We start from the raw sequence: 21,112 nt of genomic DNA, 5'->3' as shown, positions 1-21,112 counted from the left end.
GTCGCTACGAAATTGGCGTGTTCCAGGGGTGTCCCAAATTTTAATCAAATATTACCACCAAGCAGTGTTACTTTTAGCATACAACCATGAACAAAAAATGAGATGCATATGGCACACTAACTTCATGTAAACTTGCAATAGTTTCTGTCAACAACCTTACAAGATATGATCTTTAAAGTAACATTTCGGTGAAAAAAATGATCAAAATCAAGATCCAATATGGCCGCAACTAAAAAAGATATCCAAAATCGGCTATTAATGTTTGATCTGTTGTGTATGGAGACAATTATCAGAAAGTTTGAAAGCATTTCATTCAGTGGATTCAAAGTTGTTTGCATTTGAAGACAGGTACCCCAAAACACTATGAAAACCTTGAATCCAATATGGCTGCCAAACCACGTGACCAATGACCAAAGTCAAAGAACATAAAATGTCAAGCAGCTCAAGCAGCAGATACATGCTAGGCTTCAAAGTAATAAGATAAGCGGTTGTTGAGCAATAGGGCGAAATACATCTTCAAAATATTCTGTTCCTTTAGTTATCTGCCCTTGGCCTTTCCGCCTACGGCCTTCGGTTTTTGGCGGGCACTAGTACCCATCGGTCCTCATACACACACAAAATTTGAACAAAATCGAGCCAGTGGTTATTTTTCTAGCTCTGGTACAAAAATCGGCGGAATAATAGTAATATTAAATCAAACGCTAACACTGGGACTCTTCAGCCTTTCGGGTTGGTGACTCTTCAACAGGCTGTAACTTCTTTGTCAGTTGGGCTCAAGTCAAATGGATTATCGTTCTGCGTTCGTCCGGGCCCCGGGTTCCTGTCGCATTGTTGAGATAAAGTGCTAGAACCTGTTTCCCACCTCTTTCATATATTCGAATCCTCAAAGGGTTTACCTGTACCAACGCCGTCAAATGTAAAGAACCTCTTGTGAGACATCACCACTACTAAATTGACATGTGCCTGGGTGTCCTGGGATGTTTAAACCAATTCCCAACTTCGACCCTGTTCGAATCCTCAAATGGTTTGTTTGTACCAACGCCATCAAATGTAAGGAACCGCTTGCGAGACATCACCCCATGTGTCCCAGTGTGTTCTTTACCCATGTTTGACTACTACCATGTTCGAATCCGCATATGGTTTGCTTGTACCAACTCCGTCAAAAGATAGTCACCGTTTTCAGGACATTACCGCTACCAAATTGGCGTGTGCCACAGTTTCCCAGAGTGTACTTAACCCATTTCCGACCTCCATATTCTAATCCGCAAATGGTTTGCTTTTAACAACGCTGTCAAAAATAAGGTACCATAGCAAGTGGCAATTGAAAAATGAAGAACCAAGTCAGCGAGTCTGACAACCCGATCCGATTAGTCGCCTCCTGTGACAAGCATAGTTGCCTCTTGAGACAAGCATCAGTTGAAAAAGGCCAATTTTAACCCTGATCGTCAAGGGTAGTACACATAATACTGAAGAAGACTGTGGAGAACGTTTGGGTATCTGCAAAGCCAGTGAATGGGGGTTTATGGTAGATTTATGAGGCGCTTCCTTTAGTATTTGTACTCAAGTCTAGCATTTTATTAAAATCAAATAATACCACCAAGCGAAGGTGCTTTCAGTATGCAACCCAGAAAAAATTTAGGTACACATAGTATCAAAACTTAATGCAAACTTTCCATAGTTTCTGTTAAGAACCTTATAAAATATGATCTTTAAAGTAAAATTTGGGTGAAAAAAATGATCACAATCAAAATCCAATATGGCCGCAACTAAAAAAGTTATCCAAAATCGGTTATTAACGTTTGATGTGTTCTGTATGGAGACCATTCTCAGAAAGTTTGAAAGCATTTCATTCAGTGGACTCAAAGTTGTTTGCATTTGAAAACAGGTACCCAAAAGACACTGTAAAAACCTTGAATCCAATATGGCTGCCAAACCACGTGACCAATGACCAAAGTCAAAGAACAAAAGATGTCAAGCAGCTCAAGCAGCAGATACATGCTAGGTTTCAAAGTAATCGGATAAGCCATTGCGGAGCAATAGGGCGAAATACATCTTCAAAAAATTCTGTTCTTTTAGTTATCTGCCCTTGGCCTTTGGGCATACGGCCTTGGGTTTTTGGCGGGCACTAGTACCCAACGGTCCACATACACACACAAAATTAGAACATAATCGACTCAGTGGTTATTTTGCTAGATGTGGTACAAAAATCGGCGGAATAATAAATAATAATAATAATAATAATAAATAATAATAATAATAATAAATCGAACGATTTCAATAGGGCTCTACAGCCTTTCGGCTTGGAGCCCTAATAATCATAATAACGGTACAGAAATGATTGCCAACGAAGTGAAGTGCCATATCAAATCGGCCCACACTAAGTTTTCCAAGGAGAGCCCTATCTGAACGACCACTGCATCGAGTTTATGTGCAGAGTGTTGAGAAAATCAGCAACCATGCCGAGTCCTTCGCTTGGATGAGGTCGGCTGGCCTGAAAAGTGAAACAGAAGGCTTTCTGTTTGCTACTCAGGACCAGTCACTTCCCTATCGAAACCGTCAATGTGTGATTTTGCATCAAAATGTAAATATGAAATATAGATTATGTAATGAATTTAATGAGACTGTCCAACACATTGTTTGTGGATGCCCCACTTTGGCACAAACACAGTATCTTAAGCGACATGATAGAGTGGTTCGATCATTTTATGACCGTCTTCGCCATGCTTTGGTATTGACACAGAGGTCCATCCATGGTACGACCCGAAATATGTAGAGGGCGTCATGGAAAATGATAAATACAAAATTCTTTGGAATAGGCCCATTTACAGCCTTAGAGGAATCCAGGCAAACAAACCTGATCTTGTCCTTTTTGATAAATGCATTGAAATCATTTATATTATTGGATTTTCTGTCCCTTTTGACACTAATGTGATTGACGAGATTCAGGAAAAACATGGCAAATATGCAGACCACGCTTTCGAAATGTCACGCTTGCATTACAAGTACAAAGTTGTTCGACTCCCCATTGTTCTCGATGCCTTAGGTTTGGTACCTCCCAATCTGGAGAGTACCCAGGTATGCTACCAGGAATACAACCCTTCTGACAATCTGGGTATTGCAGAAGGCTGCAGTGTTTGAGAGTCTTCACATTCTCCGAAAAGTTCTTGATGGGCTTGACAAGGCAGCGCTTCCTAGGAGAAGTCTTATTCGCTGTCTGGGCTGCGTCTAGAGGGCCCTGTGCTGACGATGAGCCTAACGAGCCTGACTGAGCCAGTATCACCAAAACCCTCTTTGCTCCTTAATGCCGAGCGCCCCCCAGTTTACTCCGAGTCGCAAGTCTGTTATATCTCCTTAATGCCGAGTGGCCCCTAGCACTGAAAAACAGACATACAAGCAACCACATCTACACACACTCCTACACACACTCCTACACACCTCGATATATATATGACTGTGTAATAATGTTGAACCGACGTTCAACTCCATTTCACCTCATCTGTTCTGCCCTTCAGGTCTCCTACTTCTGACACAATCTACCCCTACAGTCACACGAGTTACCCCCCTTCCCATCACACAATCTACCACTACAGTCACACGAGTTACCCCCCTTCCCATCACACAATCTACCACTACAGTCACACGAGTTACCCCCCTTCCCATCACACAATCTACCACTACAGTCACACGAGTTTCCCCCCGCCCCTACCCATCACACAATCTACCACTACAGTCACACGAGTTACCCCCCTTCCCATCACACAATCTACCACTACAGTCACACGAGTTCCCCCCCTTCCCATCACACAATCTACCACTACAGTCACACGAGTTACCCCCCTTCCCATCACACAATCTACCACTACAGTCACACGAGTTCCCCCCCCTTCCCATCACACAATCTACCACTACAGTCACACAAGTTACCCCCCTTCCCATCACACAATCTACCACTACAGTCACACGAGTTACCCCCCTTCCCATCACACAATCTACCACTACAGTCACACGAGATACCCCCCTACCCATCACACAATCTACCACTATGGTCACACAAGTTACTCTCCTACCCATCACACAATCTACCACTACAGTCACACGAGTTCCCCCCCTTCCCATCACACAATCTACCACTACAGTCACACGAGTTACCCCCCTTCCCATCACACAATCTACCACTACAGTCACACGAGTTCCCCCCCTTCCCATCACACAATCTACCACTACAGTCACACAAGTTACCCCCCTTCCCATCACACAATCTACCACTACAGTCACACGAGTTACCCCCCTTCCCATCACACAATCTACCACTACAGTCACACGAGATACCCCCCTACCCATCACACAATCTACCACTATGGTCACACAAGTTACTCCCCTACCCATCACACAATCTACCACTACAGTCACACGAGTTACCCTCCCCCCCCCCCCTTCCCATCACACAATCTACGACTACAGTCACACGAGTTACCACTACAGTCACACGAGTTACCCCCCCCCCCCCCCCCATCCCCTAATCTACCACTACAGTCACACAAGTTACCCCCCTTCCCATCACACAATCTACCACTACAGTCACACAAGTTCCCCCCCACCCCACCCATCACACAATACACCACTACAGTCACACGAGTTACCCCCCTACCCATCACACAATCTACCACTATGGGCACACGAGTTACCCCCCTTCCCATCACACAATCTACAACTACGGTCACACAAGGTAACCCCCTTCCCATCACGCAATTGCTGGTGCTACAGTCCCTTGAAAGCGATATCTGGAAGCTGTGATTGGAGGATATTGTGTTAGATTTGTATCTGTTTTTGAAATGTGCATCCATCCAGCAATTAACGCCGACCATGTATTTTCAATATTTATTTGTGTTTTTTTCAACATGAAGACATATTTCATCAACTTTCATGAGGAACATGTAATCCGTTATTTTGAGTGTCGTGTGGGTTTTTTATCCTTAACCAGCTTCATCCTGTGTGGTCATGTGTTACATATCGTGTCCGTTCCTGTCAAACTTAAGCCATGACACGTATCCATCCGCATGTAAAGAGTCTCCCTATACATCACATACGCCGTGTCACTTTCGTTTTTATTATGCTAATGGGCAAATAGTCCTCTAAATTATGTGATAGCAAATGGGAAAAACACAGACGTAAGACTGATTCTGTTTGACCACACAATAACCAAACACTTGAGGAGGGTGTCCACATGCCTGTTCGTGTACCAGTGGAACTACATCTGACAGGAATTGTCCACTGCTTCCAATACAAGCCGCTCGCCGTGAATGTTGAACAGGCTGATAGCTACGTGCACCGAATTACAAGTGAAGAATCTCACGTCTAAGTCAACACCAGTAAAGTATGGCGAATAATCAACAGTAATGTTCGTGGTTTTTAACATCAACAGAGTTTTTCAGTGATCCATTCATATAATTTTCACCACCATTTTTCCATTTACGCCCTAAGGCTTCTGCAGATACACGAGGCGGATTATTCTCTGGCGGTGACGTTTCATATTGCACAGGTAGAGAGACGTACGTTCTGTACATTAGAAAGACATTATCTTATGACAGACCTTATGACCTTATGCCTATCTCTTAAATACATGACCTGATTCGCATTTAACATGACCATTTTGGTGTCACAAAATGTATCTGCTTGGTTATTATACCTGTGTCACTAAAAGCTCCCCTCCAACATTGAGTTGACACGCCTGACTGAAATACTGTTCCTTCACTTTTCATCTGTGGTTCAAGCGACTTCAACATGTACCCTCAGCTTGACTCCCGTCCTGCTGGTTGACGTTTAGGCGGTTGTGTCCTCAAACCCTAGCCCTAGCCCTTGCCCTAACCCTTTAACATGTACCCTGAACTTTGTTCCTTTGCTGGTCGACGTCTAGGAGGTGGTGTCCTCAATTCCTAACCTTAGCCCTAGCCCTAGCCCTAGCCCTTCAACATATACCTTGAGCTTGGCCCCCTTGCTGCTGGTCGATGTCTAGGCGGTTGTGTCCTCAAACCCTAGCCCTAGCCCTTGCCCTAACCCTTCAACATGTACCCTGAGCTTGGCCCCCTTGCGGTTGGTCGACGTCTAGGAGGTGGTGTCCTCAAACCCTAGCCCTAGCCCTTGCCCTAACCCTTCAACATGTACCCTGAGCTTGGCCCCCTTGCTGCTGGTCGATGTCTAGGAGGTGGTGTCCTCAAACCCTAGCCCTAGCCCTTGCCCTAACCCTTCAACATGTACCCTGAGCTTGGCCCCCTTGCGGTTGGTCGACGTCTAGGCGGTTTTGTCCTCTAACCCTAACCCTAACCCTAACCCTAACCCTTGCTGCTGGTCGACGTCTAGGCGGTTGTTTCCTCAAACCCTAATCCTAACCCTAACCCTAACCCTAGCCCTTCAACATATACCCTGAGCTTGGCCCCCTTGCTGCTGGTCGACGTCTAGGCGGTTGTGTCCTCAAACCCTAACCCTAACCCTAACCCTTTAACATGTACCCTGAACTTTGTTCCCTTGCTGGTCGACGTATAGGAGGTGGTGTCCTCAAATCCTAACCTTAGCCCTAGCCCTAGCCCTAACCCTTCAACATGTACCCTGAGCGGGGCCCCCTTGCTGCTGGTCGATGTCTAGGCGGTTGTGTCCTCAAACCCTAATCCTAACCCTAATCCTAGCCCTTCAACATGTACCGTGAGCTGGGTCCCCTTGCTGGTCGACGTCGAGGCGGTTGTGACCCTCTGGCAGGAGAATCAGCAGGAATATAGCCAGACAGAAGGTTGACACGAGCAGCCAGTTCATCCAGACAGTCCCTGAACAGAAAGCTCCATGTTACTGTAGATTCAGTATGAGCTGTGTTGTCAATCTGAGTTTGTAATAAACAAGACACAAAATATTTGCATGAAGACAAACATCTTACAAAAAGTAACCACATTAGGGAACTAGTGTTCAATAATAGCATTATGTGTTGGGTTTGCTCGGTACACAAGTTCGGATGTGGTGGCATTCGATGTCACTGGATTCTATTTCATTCTACCTCATTCTATTTCATTCGATATGTATATTATTCTACCGCCTACCACCTAACCCTTTAAAAGTCACATTATTCTACCTCATTGTACATCTATATATGTGATTCAACATTACTCAATATGATTTAAGATCACCCCACCTTAAGCTACCACATTATACTCATTCTATTGCATTCTACGTCATTCCAGACCATTGTCTATCATTCTATATCTGTATGTATACCTCATTCTATTATTCTGCGTCAAGCTCCTTCATTCTCCATGAATCTACACCACTGTACTCATTCAACAGCATTTTACTTCATTCTGCATCATTATATATCACTGTGAATCATTCTTTTAGACCGCTATTTACCTCATTGTTCATGACTCTTCACCATTCTACTCATTCTATGCCGTTCTTATTTATTCTTCGTCATTCCACTTATATCATTCTACCTTAGTCTACCTCATCCTACCTCATTCTACGTCATTCTACTTCATTCTATACCATTTTTAGCACTTGCCGAAATGTCGAGATTAATTATCAAAATTAAAATTTATGATGATAATTAAAAACAACCATGATCAGGTCCATCAAATATATTTGAAAGCATCTGTTTGTCCCGATCTGCATCTCACGCACCTGCTTTGGTCTAAGAAATACAAAACAGTTGTTCCAATATGCAGAAACCTACCAATCCCAGGCACTGACATGACTCCCAGGAACACCAAGCCTGCCAGATTGTTCATGGAGGTGAGGCTGACATTAGTGACGCCCTCTGCTACAGGGAAGGACGTCTCACAGACAAGTTCATAAAACAGCGGACTGAGGGACCCGCTGCTAATGGAGGTCAGGATATAAGATGCATACGTAGACCCTGCAGATAGAACAACGGGTTTTATAGTTTTATTTTTCCCGATAAATAATAACGTTCGAATTCCATATTCACGAATCATGGGAGTGTGATTTAGTTCTGTAAGGGCGTCGCCAACATGACTAACTGGATCAGGGCTCGCCTTCACTGTGTTGCATTCAATGAATGGATTGGGAGTATACAGTAATTGTGCTTATGTAATCTTATAAATAACTGAACGTAGAACAGCCAGTGGGAAGATAGTCCTTGTTTCATTTTTTGCATTGGTATAAAGGAGGTCAAATAACACTTCAAAACAGTCAACCTTTGAAATCGACGTACATTGGGGATTGGGGGGAGGGAGGGGCGAACCACTTCATATTCTTTTCGAGGCGATTTAAAAAAAGTATTTATTCCAGAACAACATGGAAAAGGCAGTGGGTACCTATGAGAAATGTTTTATTTTGTACTTAGATTTTCTGAAAACCATACAATGTCTATTTCTAACTACGTCTTTCGTTTCACATTTCTTTCTATTTTTATGACAGGTAACACAAAATAAATTGCGCGGGAAAACCTGTTCTTTACAAATCAATATCTCCACTAGGTGAGGTGAGGTGAGGTGAGGTGAGGTGAGGTGAAATGGAGCTTAACGTCGCGTCCAAGATTACTGCACTTTTATAGCGACATGCATGCACGTGTGACTGTGGCTGCTTGTACTAGTCCGGACTGATGCCGATTGATAGTGCAAGCCTAATGATATACCATGCCGCAGTTTAACATGAATACCCCACTCAGACACAGTATACTGACTCCTTGTTTTAGCTCCTTAATGCCAAGACCAGACAGGATAACAACAAATACCATCTTTCAACGTCGTTTGGTATGACGCCGCTCCCCCAGCGGAGGCCCTACCACTTTACTTCGGAGGCTGTCTATCTCCACTACTAGTAAGAGTATAAGCCCTTTGTTAAGTTGATGCGGTATCTAAATACATCCAGGTTTGTCAAAGAGAATATCACCCCTTTAACATAACATACATGGCCGTGTTACGGGTGCTTTGCAAGTTCATTTGAGAGAGCGGGCATTCAGGGAGAGAGCGGGCATTCAGGGAGAGAGCGGGGATTCAGGGAGAGAGCGGGGATTCAGGGAGAGGGCGGGCATTCAGGGAGAGAGCGGGCATTCAGGGAGAGAGCGGGGATTCAGGGAGAGAGCGGGCATTAAGGGAGAGAGCGGGCATTCAGGGAGAGAGCGGGGATTCAGGGAGAGAGCGGGCATTCAGGGAAAGAGCGGGCATTCAGGGATAAAACTGGTTCCCAGCAACTTCTGCTTGTCGGATGAGGAGACTTCATTTGATAGGTTACCACAAAGAGTGTGGCAACAAACACGCAAAATTTGAGATCTTAACGATCACAAGTAGTTCTCGTACTGAGCGAATATTGATGAACACGGCAGCCTGCAATATGTCAGCAGTAAATCACGGTGGTGAGGTGGCACTCTGGTTGTATCGAGTGTAATACATCAGTGCCAATACAGCCCAGTGGACGATTATCCTCGACAGTCGACAGGATATATAAGAGCCGTTATGTCCGTGCAAACCAAGTTTATCATTTTGTTTTGATAACTGTTTTTTATTGATATTTATAGCTAAAATGGATAGAATTATCATTAAACCGACATGTTTTCAGAAATGAGCTAGCTACTGTAATTTGATAATGCTCTCATATTGCTTGACCACGGGACATTATCACGCCCGTTGTTACGCGAGATGAAATGAGGTTCAATAGTGACGTCATTAGGTTTGTTCAACACGTTTCCATATTTGTAAAATCTGGGTCAGTGACATTCGTTGTGTGTTGATTGCAGTAAATGTTTCAAAACCGATACTGTTCTTTATGTTTATTTGATAACAAATTCTATTCAGTTTAGCTATAATAACGGTAACGCTATTTTCCAGTGCATTATCTTTGCAGAAGCCCTCGGTCTTAGCGTTACCCTCATATTATATAAAACATTGCAGAGATATCGAAGTTTTCTACCTTTTGATTCGGGTAAAATGCCCAGTATCAACAAAATCAGCCACAAATACGCCGCTGTGGTGATAATCGTCAGCAACAAGATAAATAGCTTCAGTCGTTTCTGGAAGTGGTCGGCAAATCTGTAAACAACATAATAATATATCTACCAAATATCTACTACATATCAACCAAATATCAACCGACACCTCACATGTACATGTAGGGAATGCATTACTGTTACGTGTCGCAACCAACATAGCAACATGTCATATATTCCTGTAGCAATACCACCACAACTAGTGTCCTACCTTGCTGTAGCAATGACTGCAATTGACCCAGCTATAGTTCCATAGAATCCAAGCCATCCTGCCTGTTTCTATGGAACAAACAATCATTTATGTTATTGCTCTATTGGTATAAATGGATGGATTTGTGTTGCATGATACTGCCATATTTCTAGTTGTTTAGTATTAATGGCATATTAGGAAATAAAACATAATAGGAATAGTACATCAAAATATTCTCAAATAGAGGCATAATAGGAAATATCCCTATCAAAGTTGAATTGTCCATAGCATATTCGCTAAACGAATAATGACCATTATGTTTTGTAAAATCAACAGGTAAAAAACTTTAGGTGAAATGTACTACCTTCAGGTTCTGAACATTTTGTCAGAAATGGAAGCAAATACCATCTGAGAGAATAATAATTGAACTTTCTCATGGATAACATCTATGTGAAATAGGGAATATGATATTTAGGCAAGAAGTAGACATCCGCAAGGCATCAATCGCGCTCCTCTTCTTGCTGATCTGATTCGGTGAGCAGATGAATCGTCCAACCTCAGCTTCTTTACATCATTATTCGGATGTCGTTGAATAAAAGTCAAATAGCCAATTACCTTCCACTGATTTACTCACATGAACGAGAAATACACGAGACCCGTGTTCCATATTTAGATATATGCATAAAAACTCTGGTGACATAATGTCCTCTTTGAGGGATGACTTCCACTTTCCATTTGTCAACTTTCCCTTTATGACGAGCAATATTCATTTGATGTCTAAATTTCACAACGTTTGAGGTAGAATCGAGCATTGCTTTTATGTTAATATTTCTAAGAGGGTCATACGACTCTCTTAAAATTGTTTGAACAGGGTTGCAACATTTCCAACATGATGCCCAATGCAAGTCTCCTAGTTTAGCTTGAACCCGTGTTGTTGTTTCTCAGGTGGACATTTGACTTGCCCTTCCATGTGTTTGTGACAATGACACCGGTGAGGCAGGATATGCTCACCTTTGCGTGAACACTTGATATCATAACTAAATTACATAGATTCATATGCTCACCTTTGCGTGAACACTTGATATCATAACTAAATTACATAGATTCATAAACACATGCTTAGGACACATTCAGGACAGTACAATGGACCCTGGAGATTTCTTCAAACAAGGTAGTTTGGCCAAGAAGTTGAACTTAACCTTCAGCTATATCGTTTATTTGATATCCTTCAATAACAATCAAATAGCCAATTCCCTTCCACTCGTTTACCCACCTTAACTACAAATATAGGAAACCCGTGAGACCGCTTCATCTGCTTCATGTTTAGATCTATGCATAAAGATTCAGTTAGACACTCCACAAGACTGTATGACAAGAGTGATGACTTCAACTTTCCATTTGTCAACTTTCGCTTTATGTCTGGCAATATTCCTGCAACCCCAGTCCTTGGTGTCTACACAACTTTTGAGGTAAAATCGAGCAGGCTGTTTCTACCAAGATTTTGTTTGATCAAGGTTACAACAGTAAAGGCCTCAGGAAAGCTTTTACAAAGTTTTATCGTAGACATGTGGAGGACATTTCCAAATTTGACACATCAGTGACAAAAAATTATGTCCGAGATTTTTTATTAATATGGGGAAGGTTTTGTCACTTTTATTATTATGATTATGGACCGAGTTGTGTCGCTTTTATTCAGTGTCGGACATAATAGTAGTTTGAAAAAGCTTCAATATCAAAGAGTACCTGCGATATCTCGTGTGCCTTCAGATTGACGTCAAGCATTGAGGACCAGGCATCGCGAGTTCCCGTTGACACACCATAGGCCAATCCTATCTGCCAGAATCGCCCCTTCCTGCAGGTTTCATCACATTGTTTAGAATTACACCAAACACTGCATAATATTGAATAGGCATACACCTTAGAAAAAGTGGTAGTGTGTTCCATGTATAGGAGAAACCATTTCTCCTCGGGATTACCAGCGATTGTAAACCCTGACATATGTCACCTCATGTCAGGGTTTACAATCGCTGGTAATCCCGAGGAGAAACGGTTTGTTCAACTTATAAACCGAATCATCGCATAGACAACCTTTTTAATTAAATAATTGTAATATAAACTCTCAAATGTATAACCTGTATCGGAGATGAAATATCGCCTGCAGTCGTGAACTCGGTTCAATGAAACCGGTGACCTCAGCACGTGGGTTTCGCAACGGTGCGAAATCTGCACGTGCGTCTCGCAATGGCACGAAATCTGCACGTGCGTCTCGTAGGCTGTTCGTAGTTTTTGTTCTATCAATGGTTTACAATGATTGTGAGCCCTCCTGCGAGGTGTTACCACAATTTCAAAAACTCCATATAGAGTTACACAAACAGCCAGTAGGTTTATAACTGCTTGTTCATTGAGTTCATAATACTTTATTGAGCACATACTTTGAATGTCTGGGCTGTTCCTTTAAAGACTTATACCTTGATGGTGTTGAGTTAGGCTAAAGCTTCAAGATTTTTTTCTAGTTTTGAATTAAAACACAATCTCATGTTGCATCGTGTGCTCTGATGTTTTGAACACAAGTAATGCTAAATTATTATGTTTTCATCTATTTTCATTCGGTATGTGTGTTTGATGTTGAAGGCCACATATGGCAATATCCGGAATGTAAGTTATCGAATCTAAAACAGAGAATGGATTTGATATTATGAAACTCCGACGCCGAGTACCATGACATGCAGTCAACCAAGCCTAACCATTTTGTAGCGTCTTACAACAAGGTTAGTTTAAATACATCATCAGGTGAATACTGAGTTAGAGTATAGAGTAAATGTATACCCTCTTCAAAAAACGAAACGCACAGGTAGATTTTTATTAAATTTATTGTACCTAATGAAGTCGATATATTTAATTTAATTTCATAGATACAAATAAGAAATTTTGGAGCTCGATAGTCACATGTTGTCGTTGTACAAAGGCATTGAAAACTGTTCATTGTCATGTCACATTTGGCCACAAGGTTGTGCTGAAATCAGTATCTGGTGTGACGGGCCCGGGCAGCAATCACGCTCTGCATTTCATTGACTGGATAAGTGTACGACTTCTGTCCTGCGGAATTCTGCACCATTCTGCATGTAACGCGTTGGCCAGTTGTGGGAGTGTATGCGGAGTGTTCTGACGTTGACGAACACGTCGATCGAGTTAATCTCAGAGATCTTCGATTGGGTTGAGATCTGGAGATCTCGACGGCCAGGACAGGACGTAGATGTTGGCATTGTGAAGGTAGTCTACCGTGACACGAGCTGTGTGAGGTGGAGCATTGTATTATTGAAACAGCTCCCTCTGGCGGTCAATGATTGGCAGAAGGTGGGGTTGAAGAATTTGAATCATGTAGCGATTTGCTGTCAAATTTCCCTGTACCACAACCAAGTCAGATCTCGTGGTGTAGGATACCCCCCCCCCCCCCCCCCCCCCCTCCCCCACACACACACCATAACACATTTCGAATTCACGTACACAATGTGGGGCAAAACGCTCATTTCGACGACGATAAACACGTTGTCTTCTACCTCGCCGGTGATCGTGATCCATCAATAAACCACACTCGTCTCCAGTTTCTCAAATTCCAAGGCTGTAAGTTATGGCATCAACGCACGCGTCGCTGTCGATAGATCTGTTGCAAAACGGGGATGAAAACTGGTCTGCTGGGTCGGATTCCAGCTTCGCCAAGATGGATCCTGACAGTCTGGTCTGATATACTCCTCAAACCAGGAATGCGTCCTGCAGTCTCCGTAGCTGTGATATTGCGCTTACGTAGGTGGAACATTCCGATGTGCAGGGGTGATAATTCTTGGTCGGCTGGTTCTCGGTCTGTCTGCAGTGGAATTGAACTGTGTATATCAGTCACAAAGGCGGCAAATGGTGCTGTTTTGGACGTTAAAGTGGCGTGCAATAGAAGACTGCGATTCCCCTCTTTGGATACGTCCTATGGCGATGTTCCGATCGGCAGCGCTGAGTCTCGGCATTTTCGAACTTTAAAAATGTTGACAATTGAATGACAAATTATTGGCTTATTCTTGCCTTTTTATAGCCACTACCATGAGTTACGAATGCCATAACGTGCACATGTAGTTTGATTTACTGTTTTTCTCCATGACATTATTAAACAAGTGTGAAAACAATGCCGTTTAAGACATTGCAAATCGACAGTAGCTGCGTTTCGACGCACAGTTTGACGAATATCAGGCAACCAACAGTTTCCAATAACATACATCCAATTTATACACATGCACAAAAAGTAAGTGCCACCCACCATATTTGTGAGCTGTTACTTTTGGCACTTAATGATGACTGTTATAACGATATGTACGATTGTTATAAGCCGTATATATAAACCTCATGTGATGCAAAAGTTGTCCCAAAGCAAGTTTATCTTGGGTTCCAAAAGAATATGAGCAGAAAGGAATTTTACCGAACACCAGAAATTGAAGGATTAGAAAACATTAAAAAACTTTTTTATGTCATGTAACTGTCATGATATCAGCAGACCATATCAGGTGTCACATAGACACCCTAGGGAGTGCAGAGTCTATTGCAAGACAGAAACGTCAGTAACGTGTGTATCATCCAAGGACATTGACCACAGCTTCAACCCTACGCCTCATACTCATTACAAGTCGTTGAATGCTTCTCTGAGACAAACGGATCCATTCTTCATGAAGTGCGGCTTCAAGTCCAGCAAGATTTTGAACTGGGGGATCACGATGTCTGATTTTCCGGCCAAGAATGTCCCAGAGAGGCTCAATCGGATTAAGATCCGGACTACAGGCCGGCCAAGGAAGCAATAGCTTCTTGAAGCAAATAAGCCAAAACTGCCCGAGATCTGTGTGGTCTAGCATTGTCGTCCATGTAAACAGGTCTTGTCTGAAGAGGATGGTTGTCAAAATGAGGGACTACCACTGGACGAAGAACGTCATCTTGGTACTGTTGGCCATTCAGGTTTCCACGAATTGTCAACAGCGGACGTTTGCAGCCGCAGGAAACACAACCCCATATAATGACAGACCCCCGCCACATGCCAAGGTCTTCTGGATGTTCCTTGGTGCAAAACGAGTGTTACGTTGCCTCCAAACACGTATTCGACCATCAACAGTTCGTAGCAGCATTCGACACTCGTCAGACCAATGGATCCTTCTCCAGTTGGCCAAGTTCCATTGACTACGGGCACGACACCATATCAGACGATTCCACATGTGCCTCTCAGTCAGTTGGTCTTCTGGCATTATAACCAGCCGCACTGAGGCGACGCCTTATGGTCATCGGCGAGTGTCTCTGATTGGTAATCCACTGCAGTCTTATATCTGTTGAAGTGGCAAATGGATTTCGTCTGACTATCCTGAAAAGACGTCTATCCTCTCTGTTGGAGGTCTTTCTTGGCCTACCAGACCTATGCCTGTCATTGACATCATTGGTTTGACCGTGTTTGACAATCAAACGAGTGTGCTGACGACCCATTTGTCTTGCAATGGCCCTGCATGACATGCCAGCATTTTTCATGCCTATCACTTGCCATCTTTCAGCGTTCGTTAACTTTCTCCTCACCATGGCTGATTTTCAACCTCTGTTAGAAGGGGAATCTAACACAGGAGCAAAATGCAACCACGTGTCTGAAACTTGAATTTCACTATTTATAGGGAAGGGGAACGGCAGCAACACGTAAAGCACGCTTTCCTTGTGGTATCTGGACAAATCTGGGTTCATGGAACTATGGAAGCCTAATTCAGTCATACATCATCATATTTCGTCGATCTGATTCCCACACGAGACTATGAATATGGTGGCGCCTAACTTTTGTGCATGAAGTGTTTATACAGTGTACAAAGATAACCTGAAGCGTGGGCTCACCTAAAGAGCTGTTTGAGACCTGCCAGGTAGTCCAGTCTTGTGGTTGCAGCAGATGGAGAAGGAGGTTTGGGGGGTCGACTTGGGAAGTACATCAGCATAGTAAGAAGAACAACCGCACACACTCCAAATGCTGCAGTTTAAAAAAAATAAAATTCCCAAAACGTTACCCATTTGCTTACAAAGAGTTATTTTCCAACCCGCATATCGTAATTTACGATGAGTGAACACAGATACAACGAGTTTATACGTAAGAAAACGCGCACTGCAGTGAACTGAACGTCAAATCTTTGATAGGTTAAAAACGAAAGTCAAGTCTTGAATGCTGTGATCATAGGTCACATATAGCCTCGAGGTCAAGGTCACAAGGAATACTACTGCACTAACCTAGTTCATACAGCAAACAAGCGATACCAGGAACTAAAACGATGACGTCGCAGGTGAAACATGTGTTGTACACATAATTATATTCTATTTTTTTTCACTTTCATTTCAATAAAAAATCTTGTTCATATCTGGTTCTCTTTTGTTGGTATAACCCAAGCTGGATGTTTGAAAGTCCATTTCTTGTAACATCTTACAGACATTTAAGTTAAGTTATTTTAGTTAAGACTATGTAAGTCCAATATGATGTGATCACTCACTGGCGTACTGGTAGTTCATGATTTGGTCTCTCTGCTGGCTGATGACATCAGCTGAATGGGAAAAGAACCATCAAATTATCATGATGATTGAGTGCGAAAGTTTATCAGAACGCACTCCAGTGTGTCAGTTATACCACCACGTGTCATCTTACATCGGGGCCACCTCCGTGGTCTAGTGGTAGAGCGTCCACCCAGAGAGCGGAAGGTCGGGGATTTGATCCCAGGCCGCGTCAAACCAAAAGACGTTATAAGATGGTACTTGTTTTATCCTGTCCGACGCTCGGCATTAAGGGGCTAAAACAAGAACTGGGTCAGTATACTGTGTCTGAGTGGGGTATTCGTGTTAAACTGAGGTAGGTATCTCATTGGGCTAGCACTATAAATCGGCATCAATACGGACTTGTACAAGCAGCCACACTCACAAGTGCATGCATGTCGCTATATATTTGTAGTAATCTTGGACGCGACGTTAAGCTCCATTTCACCTCGCCTCACACACACACACACACACGTGCATGCACGTCGCTATATAAATGCAATAATCGTGGGCGTTTCACTTCACCCTACCGCATCTCATAGTCGGGAGAGGCCTGGCGTGAGGCGTGTAGTTCTCCACTTGGGTAAACCCCACGCGTATTGACTCTGACATGATCAGGGCAAAAATGGAAATCGATTCCACTATCAGCGGGTCTTGGCACAACTAAGGGAGGCAACTGTGCCTGGCACAACTAAGGGAGGCAACTGTGCAAACTGCTACGACCTAAACCACAAATCTCCTTTCTGGTGGAAATAAAACAAACTAGAATATTTAAGCATTTGTGAATATATTTCACTGTGGATGCATCACGTGGGTCTTACCTTCCATTACGTTGTCACTCGCACTCAGGGAAGACCTGCAACACAAGACAACATGTTGTGACGTCACCTCATGGCCGTCAGGGTAGATCTGGTGCTAACAGGGGTGTCAATACAAGCCAATACAAGGGTGTCAATCTATGACTACCCCCGTGTAGGCTGGGTCATGACAGTGTGTGCACGGACATTCAGCGTCCTGTCTGCATTGTCTTCACTGTGCAAGGAGGAAGATTTTAGCAGTGCTTCAGTGAGCTACTACATTGTTACTCCAGCTACCCCTATGATTGCACGCTTGTCGTAAGAGGCGACTAACGGGATCAGGTGGTCAGGCTCGCTGACTTGGTTGGTACATGTCATCGTGGATTGCGTGGATCGATGCTCGTGATGGCAATCAATGGATTGTCTCATCCAGGCTCGATTATTTAGTCATATAGCTGGAATACTGCTGAGTTTGGCGTTAAACAACAAACAAACAAACACACTATGATTCAAGAACTTCCATTCTCCCGCTTGCATTGGTTGACCTCGTTAGAGCAGAGGTTAGAGACAATGAACAGTACTACAGAGAGGGAATTAGTATATCGCAATGTGGTTTGATGACAGTTATCTTGTGTTAAATGTGAATGAGTTTTTTGTTAAACTGGCATATCAACACTGTTGCTGTTTATAAATAACGTTAACAAAGACAGTTTCAGCGTAAATTGGGATATTTTTATGTCAACAAGAGAGTATTCACTTTTCTCTTTCTTTTCGTTGTTTTATTCAGTGCTAGTTCGGAGCTCTTTAGTTCAAACAAATCACGTTTAGACAAGATTGTTTAGTAGCTGTGTGTCGCATTTGACAGTTGATCTATACGAAATGCGTGTTTTAAAATTAAGCCTGAAAATTATTTGCTGACCACGAAATTTTTTAAACAAATAGTATACACTTGTACCTCCTTCCCGGCGATATTTATTGCCGCGTTTTCAAATTCTTTTTAGAGGTCTTAGACCGTGTAAGGATTTATTGAGGTGAAAGGCCATAAGACCCACAGTACAGATAGTCATGTGATTCACAAAATGACAATATATATGTAAGATGTGACTGTGTAAGTATTATAACCACTTGTAACATTCTACATATATGTAGTAAATATAAACTACAATTATTTTCTCATAAAGAATATGTAAAAAAATTGTTAGGTAGTTTGCCATATCAAAAATCATCTCATCATTATCAGAGTTTAACATGATCACCATGTCGTGTCTAACAAAAGTGTTGAGATGCTCGCCTGCTGACAAATATTTGCTTCTTATCTGTAAGTACAGAGGACAATTGAAAATTACGTGAGCTTCCTCTTCAAGTACATTACATTCTGGGCACACAAACATATTCTCTACATCAACAGACCTGCCTCTATCTATCTGAATACCCAATAAATTATAACCGACTACATTTCAGCAGTGCAATTCTATACCTGGCGATGTTAATATTTCCAGGTTGAAAGGATGGCTTTATACATGATTTGGTTTGGTTTGTTGTTTTAAGCCGCACTCAGCAATATTACAGCTATATGACGGCGGTCTGTAAATAATCGAGTCTGGACCAGACAATCCAGTGATTTACATCATGAACATTGATCCACGCAATTCGAATAGATGACATGCATCAACCAAGTCAGCGAGCCTGACCACCCGATCCCGTTAGTCGCCTTTTACGACAAGCACATCGCCTTTTACGCAAGCATGGGTTGCTGAAGATCTATTCTACCCCGTATCTTCACGGCAAGTATGGGTTGCTGAAGATCTATTCTACCCCGGATCTTCACGGCAAGCATGGGTTGCTGAAGACCTATTCTACCCCGGATCTTCACGGCAATTATGGGTTGCTGAAGACCTATTCTACCCCGGATCTTCACGGCAATTATGGGTTGCTGAAGACCTATTCTACCCCGGATCTTCACGGCAATTATGGGTTGCTGAAGACCTATTCTACCCCGGATCTTCACGGCAAGCATGGGTTGCTGAAGACCTATTCTACCCCGGATCTTCACGCGTCGCTTTATACATGAACACAATACCAAACAGGGTTTGTTATCATTAACGCGTGCCAATCTTGGTCGTTGCAATCTCTAATTCTTTACTTAAATAATTTCATAAAGAAATCTGTGTTACCTACACCTTGTGCTGCCCAGCCCTTTTATCCCACCATGTGTTCGTCCCTTAAAGTATTCCTAAGTTCTGTACTGTCATGTCATTTTAGTATACAATTTGTTTTCACTTCATTGGTACAAAGAATTCCCTTACAGGAAATAAAGTATTTTCATTGTCATTGCCTAAACTGGTTCCACCTGGCGTAGTAACCTAAGCCTTTTTAAACCTAATGTGTTTTTTCCGGTAATATGTGCGCATGCTAGCGTCCTTATTTAAGAAACGTATTGTATTGGTATTGTATTGGGGACATGTCTCCACCTCGGAAGTTCGCTTTGGGGAAAACAACCTGATAACAATTTGATCTAATTATATTTATGAAAACAAAAACTTTCCGTTTTTCCTCTGTTTTCATCAGAACCTGTGGACCAATGGACGATATGTTTAGTGTCGTCCAATCGCTGCCTACGAAACTGCTTCGCTCTAGCTTATGTGCAGATAACTCTATGATTCATGTCCAGCATCCTACTGTTTATGTTTTGCTAAATATGCAGGTGTCCATTTGCTTACATGTTGCCCAGAGTAAAGTTGTAAACGTGTGTGTCTTCTTGTACAACCTGAGGCCCTGAAAAGAAAGATGTGTTGGCATAGCAACAGGTTTACTCAATACAACACCCTCAGTAGTATAAGTAATGGGGATTCTGGAACACTTCTACTGGAGCCAGATTTATACCCCTATACTGCTACTACAGAGGGCATTTTTTTATGTGAAAATGTTGATACGCACAAATAATCATCATGAGACTAAGCTAAATTGTAAAGAAAAGGGCTCTAGCTCACCACTACCTGAACCATTTTCGAACACTATCAATGCTTCTATGATATAAATTTTTATAGACAATGACAGTTCTGGCTCACTTCCACTGGAGCCAGATTTATACCCTATACTGCTACTACAGAGGGATTTTTTTAAGCAAAAATGATGATATGATTCAACGATCGTCATGAGTCGTTTTAAAAGAAACATCAATATTAATTAATAATGGATAAAATTTACTATAGCCCATGAGGATATTGGAAAAGTATAGGAGCTATACAAAATTAGCAACTGCGGCTAAGGTATCTAAAGATGTGGATATTAGTATGGGATTGAAATGAAATCGGAACGATTAAGATCAACCGAATGGGTGACACGATTATCAGCTTTTGTATCAACACTAAATAATGAAGTAACGAGATTAATGGGGAAGAAACCATCTGATGCGATTAAAATGAAATCTGTGACTTCTGAATCTGCAGCACTGTGGAGAGGCATAGAACAAACACTTCCGGAGTAAGCGTCAGATATTTCTACCAGAACTCGAAGGAGGCCAACGTCGTGCAACAGATCCGATTTGGTCCCTTAAGATATATAACATTA

The 21,112-nt window shown here is 42.5% G+C and overlaps 1 protein-coding gene across 1 annotated transcript in view; it reads right to left on the bottom strand.

Annotated features, from left to right (window-relative positions):
- Positions 1 to 6,684: 6,684 nt before the first annotated feature.
- The window catches only part of LOC139464204 (solute carrier family 49 member 4 homolog), a 51,637-nt gene continuing 37,209 nt past the window's right edge, over positions 6,685 to 21,112 (bottom strand). Inside the window, exons 4-12 of the mRNA XM_071245726.1 lie at positions 20,263 to 20,317; positions 17,567 to 17,601; positions 16,709 to 16,759; positions 16,068 to 16,197; positions 11,919 to 12,027; positions 10,197 to 10,264; positions 9,910 to 10,028; positions 7,712 to 7,894; positions 6,685 to 6,815 (exon numbers count right to left, since the gene is read on the bottom strand). Coding sequence (XP_071101827.1) covers positions 6,685 to 6,815; positions 7,712 to 7,894; positions 9,910 to 10,028; positions 10,197 to 10,264; positions 11,919 to 12,027; positions 16,068 to 16,197; positions 16,709 to 16,759; positions 17,567 to 17,601; positions 20,263 to 20,317 — 881 coding nt within the window. The remainder of the gene's footprint in view (positions 6,816 to 7,711; positions 7,895 to 9,909; positions 10,029 to 10,196; positions 10,265 to 11,918; positions 12,028 to 16,067; positions 16,198 to 16,708; positions 16,760 to 17,566; positions 17,602 to 20,262; positions 20,318 to 21,112) is intronic.

Source organism: Haliotis cracherodii, unplaced genomic scaffold (genome assembly GCF_022045235.1).
Source record: "Haliotis cracherodii isolate W230 unplaced genomic scaffold, xgHalCrac1.p SCAF_17, whole genome shotgun sequence".
NCBI classification, from domain to species: Eukaryota; Metazoa; Mollusca; class Gastropoda; order Lepetellida; family Haliotidae; genus Haliotis; species Haliotis cracherodii.
This window is presented reverse-complemented; position numbering and strand designations above follow the sequence as displayed.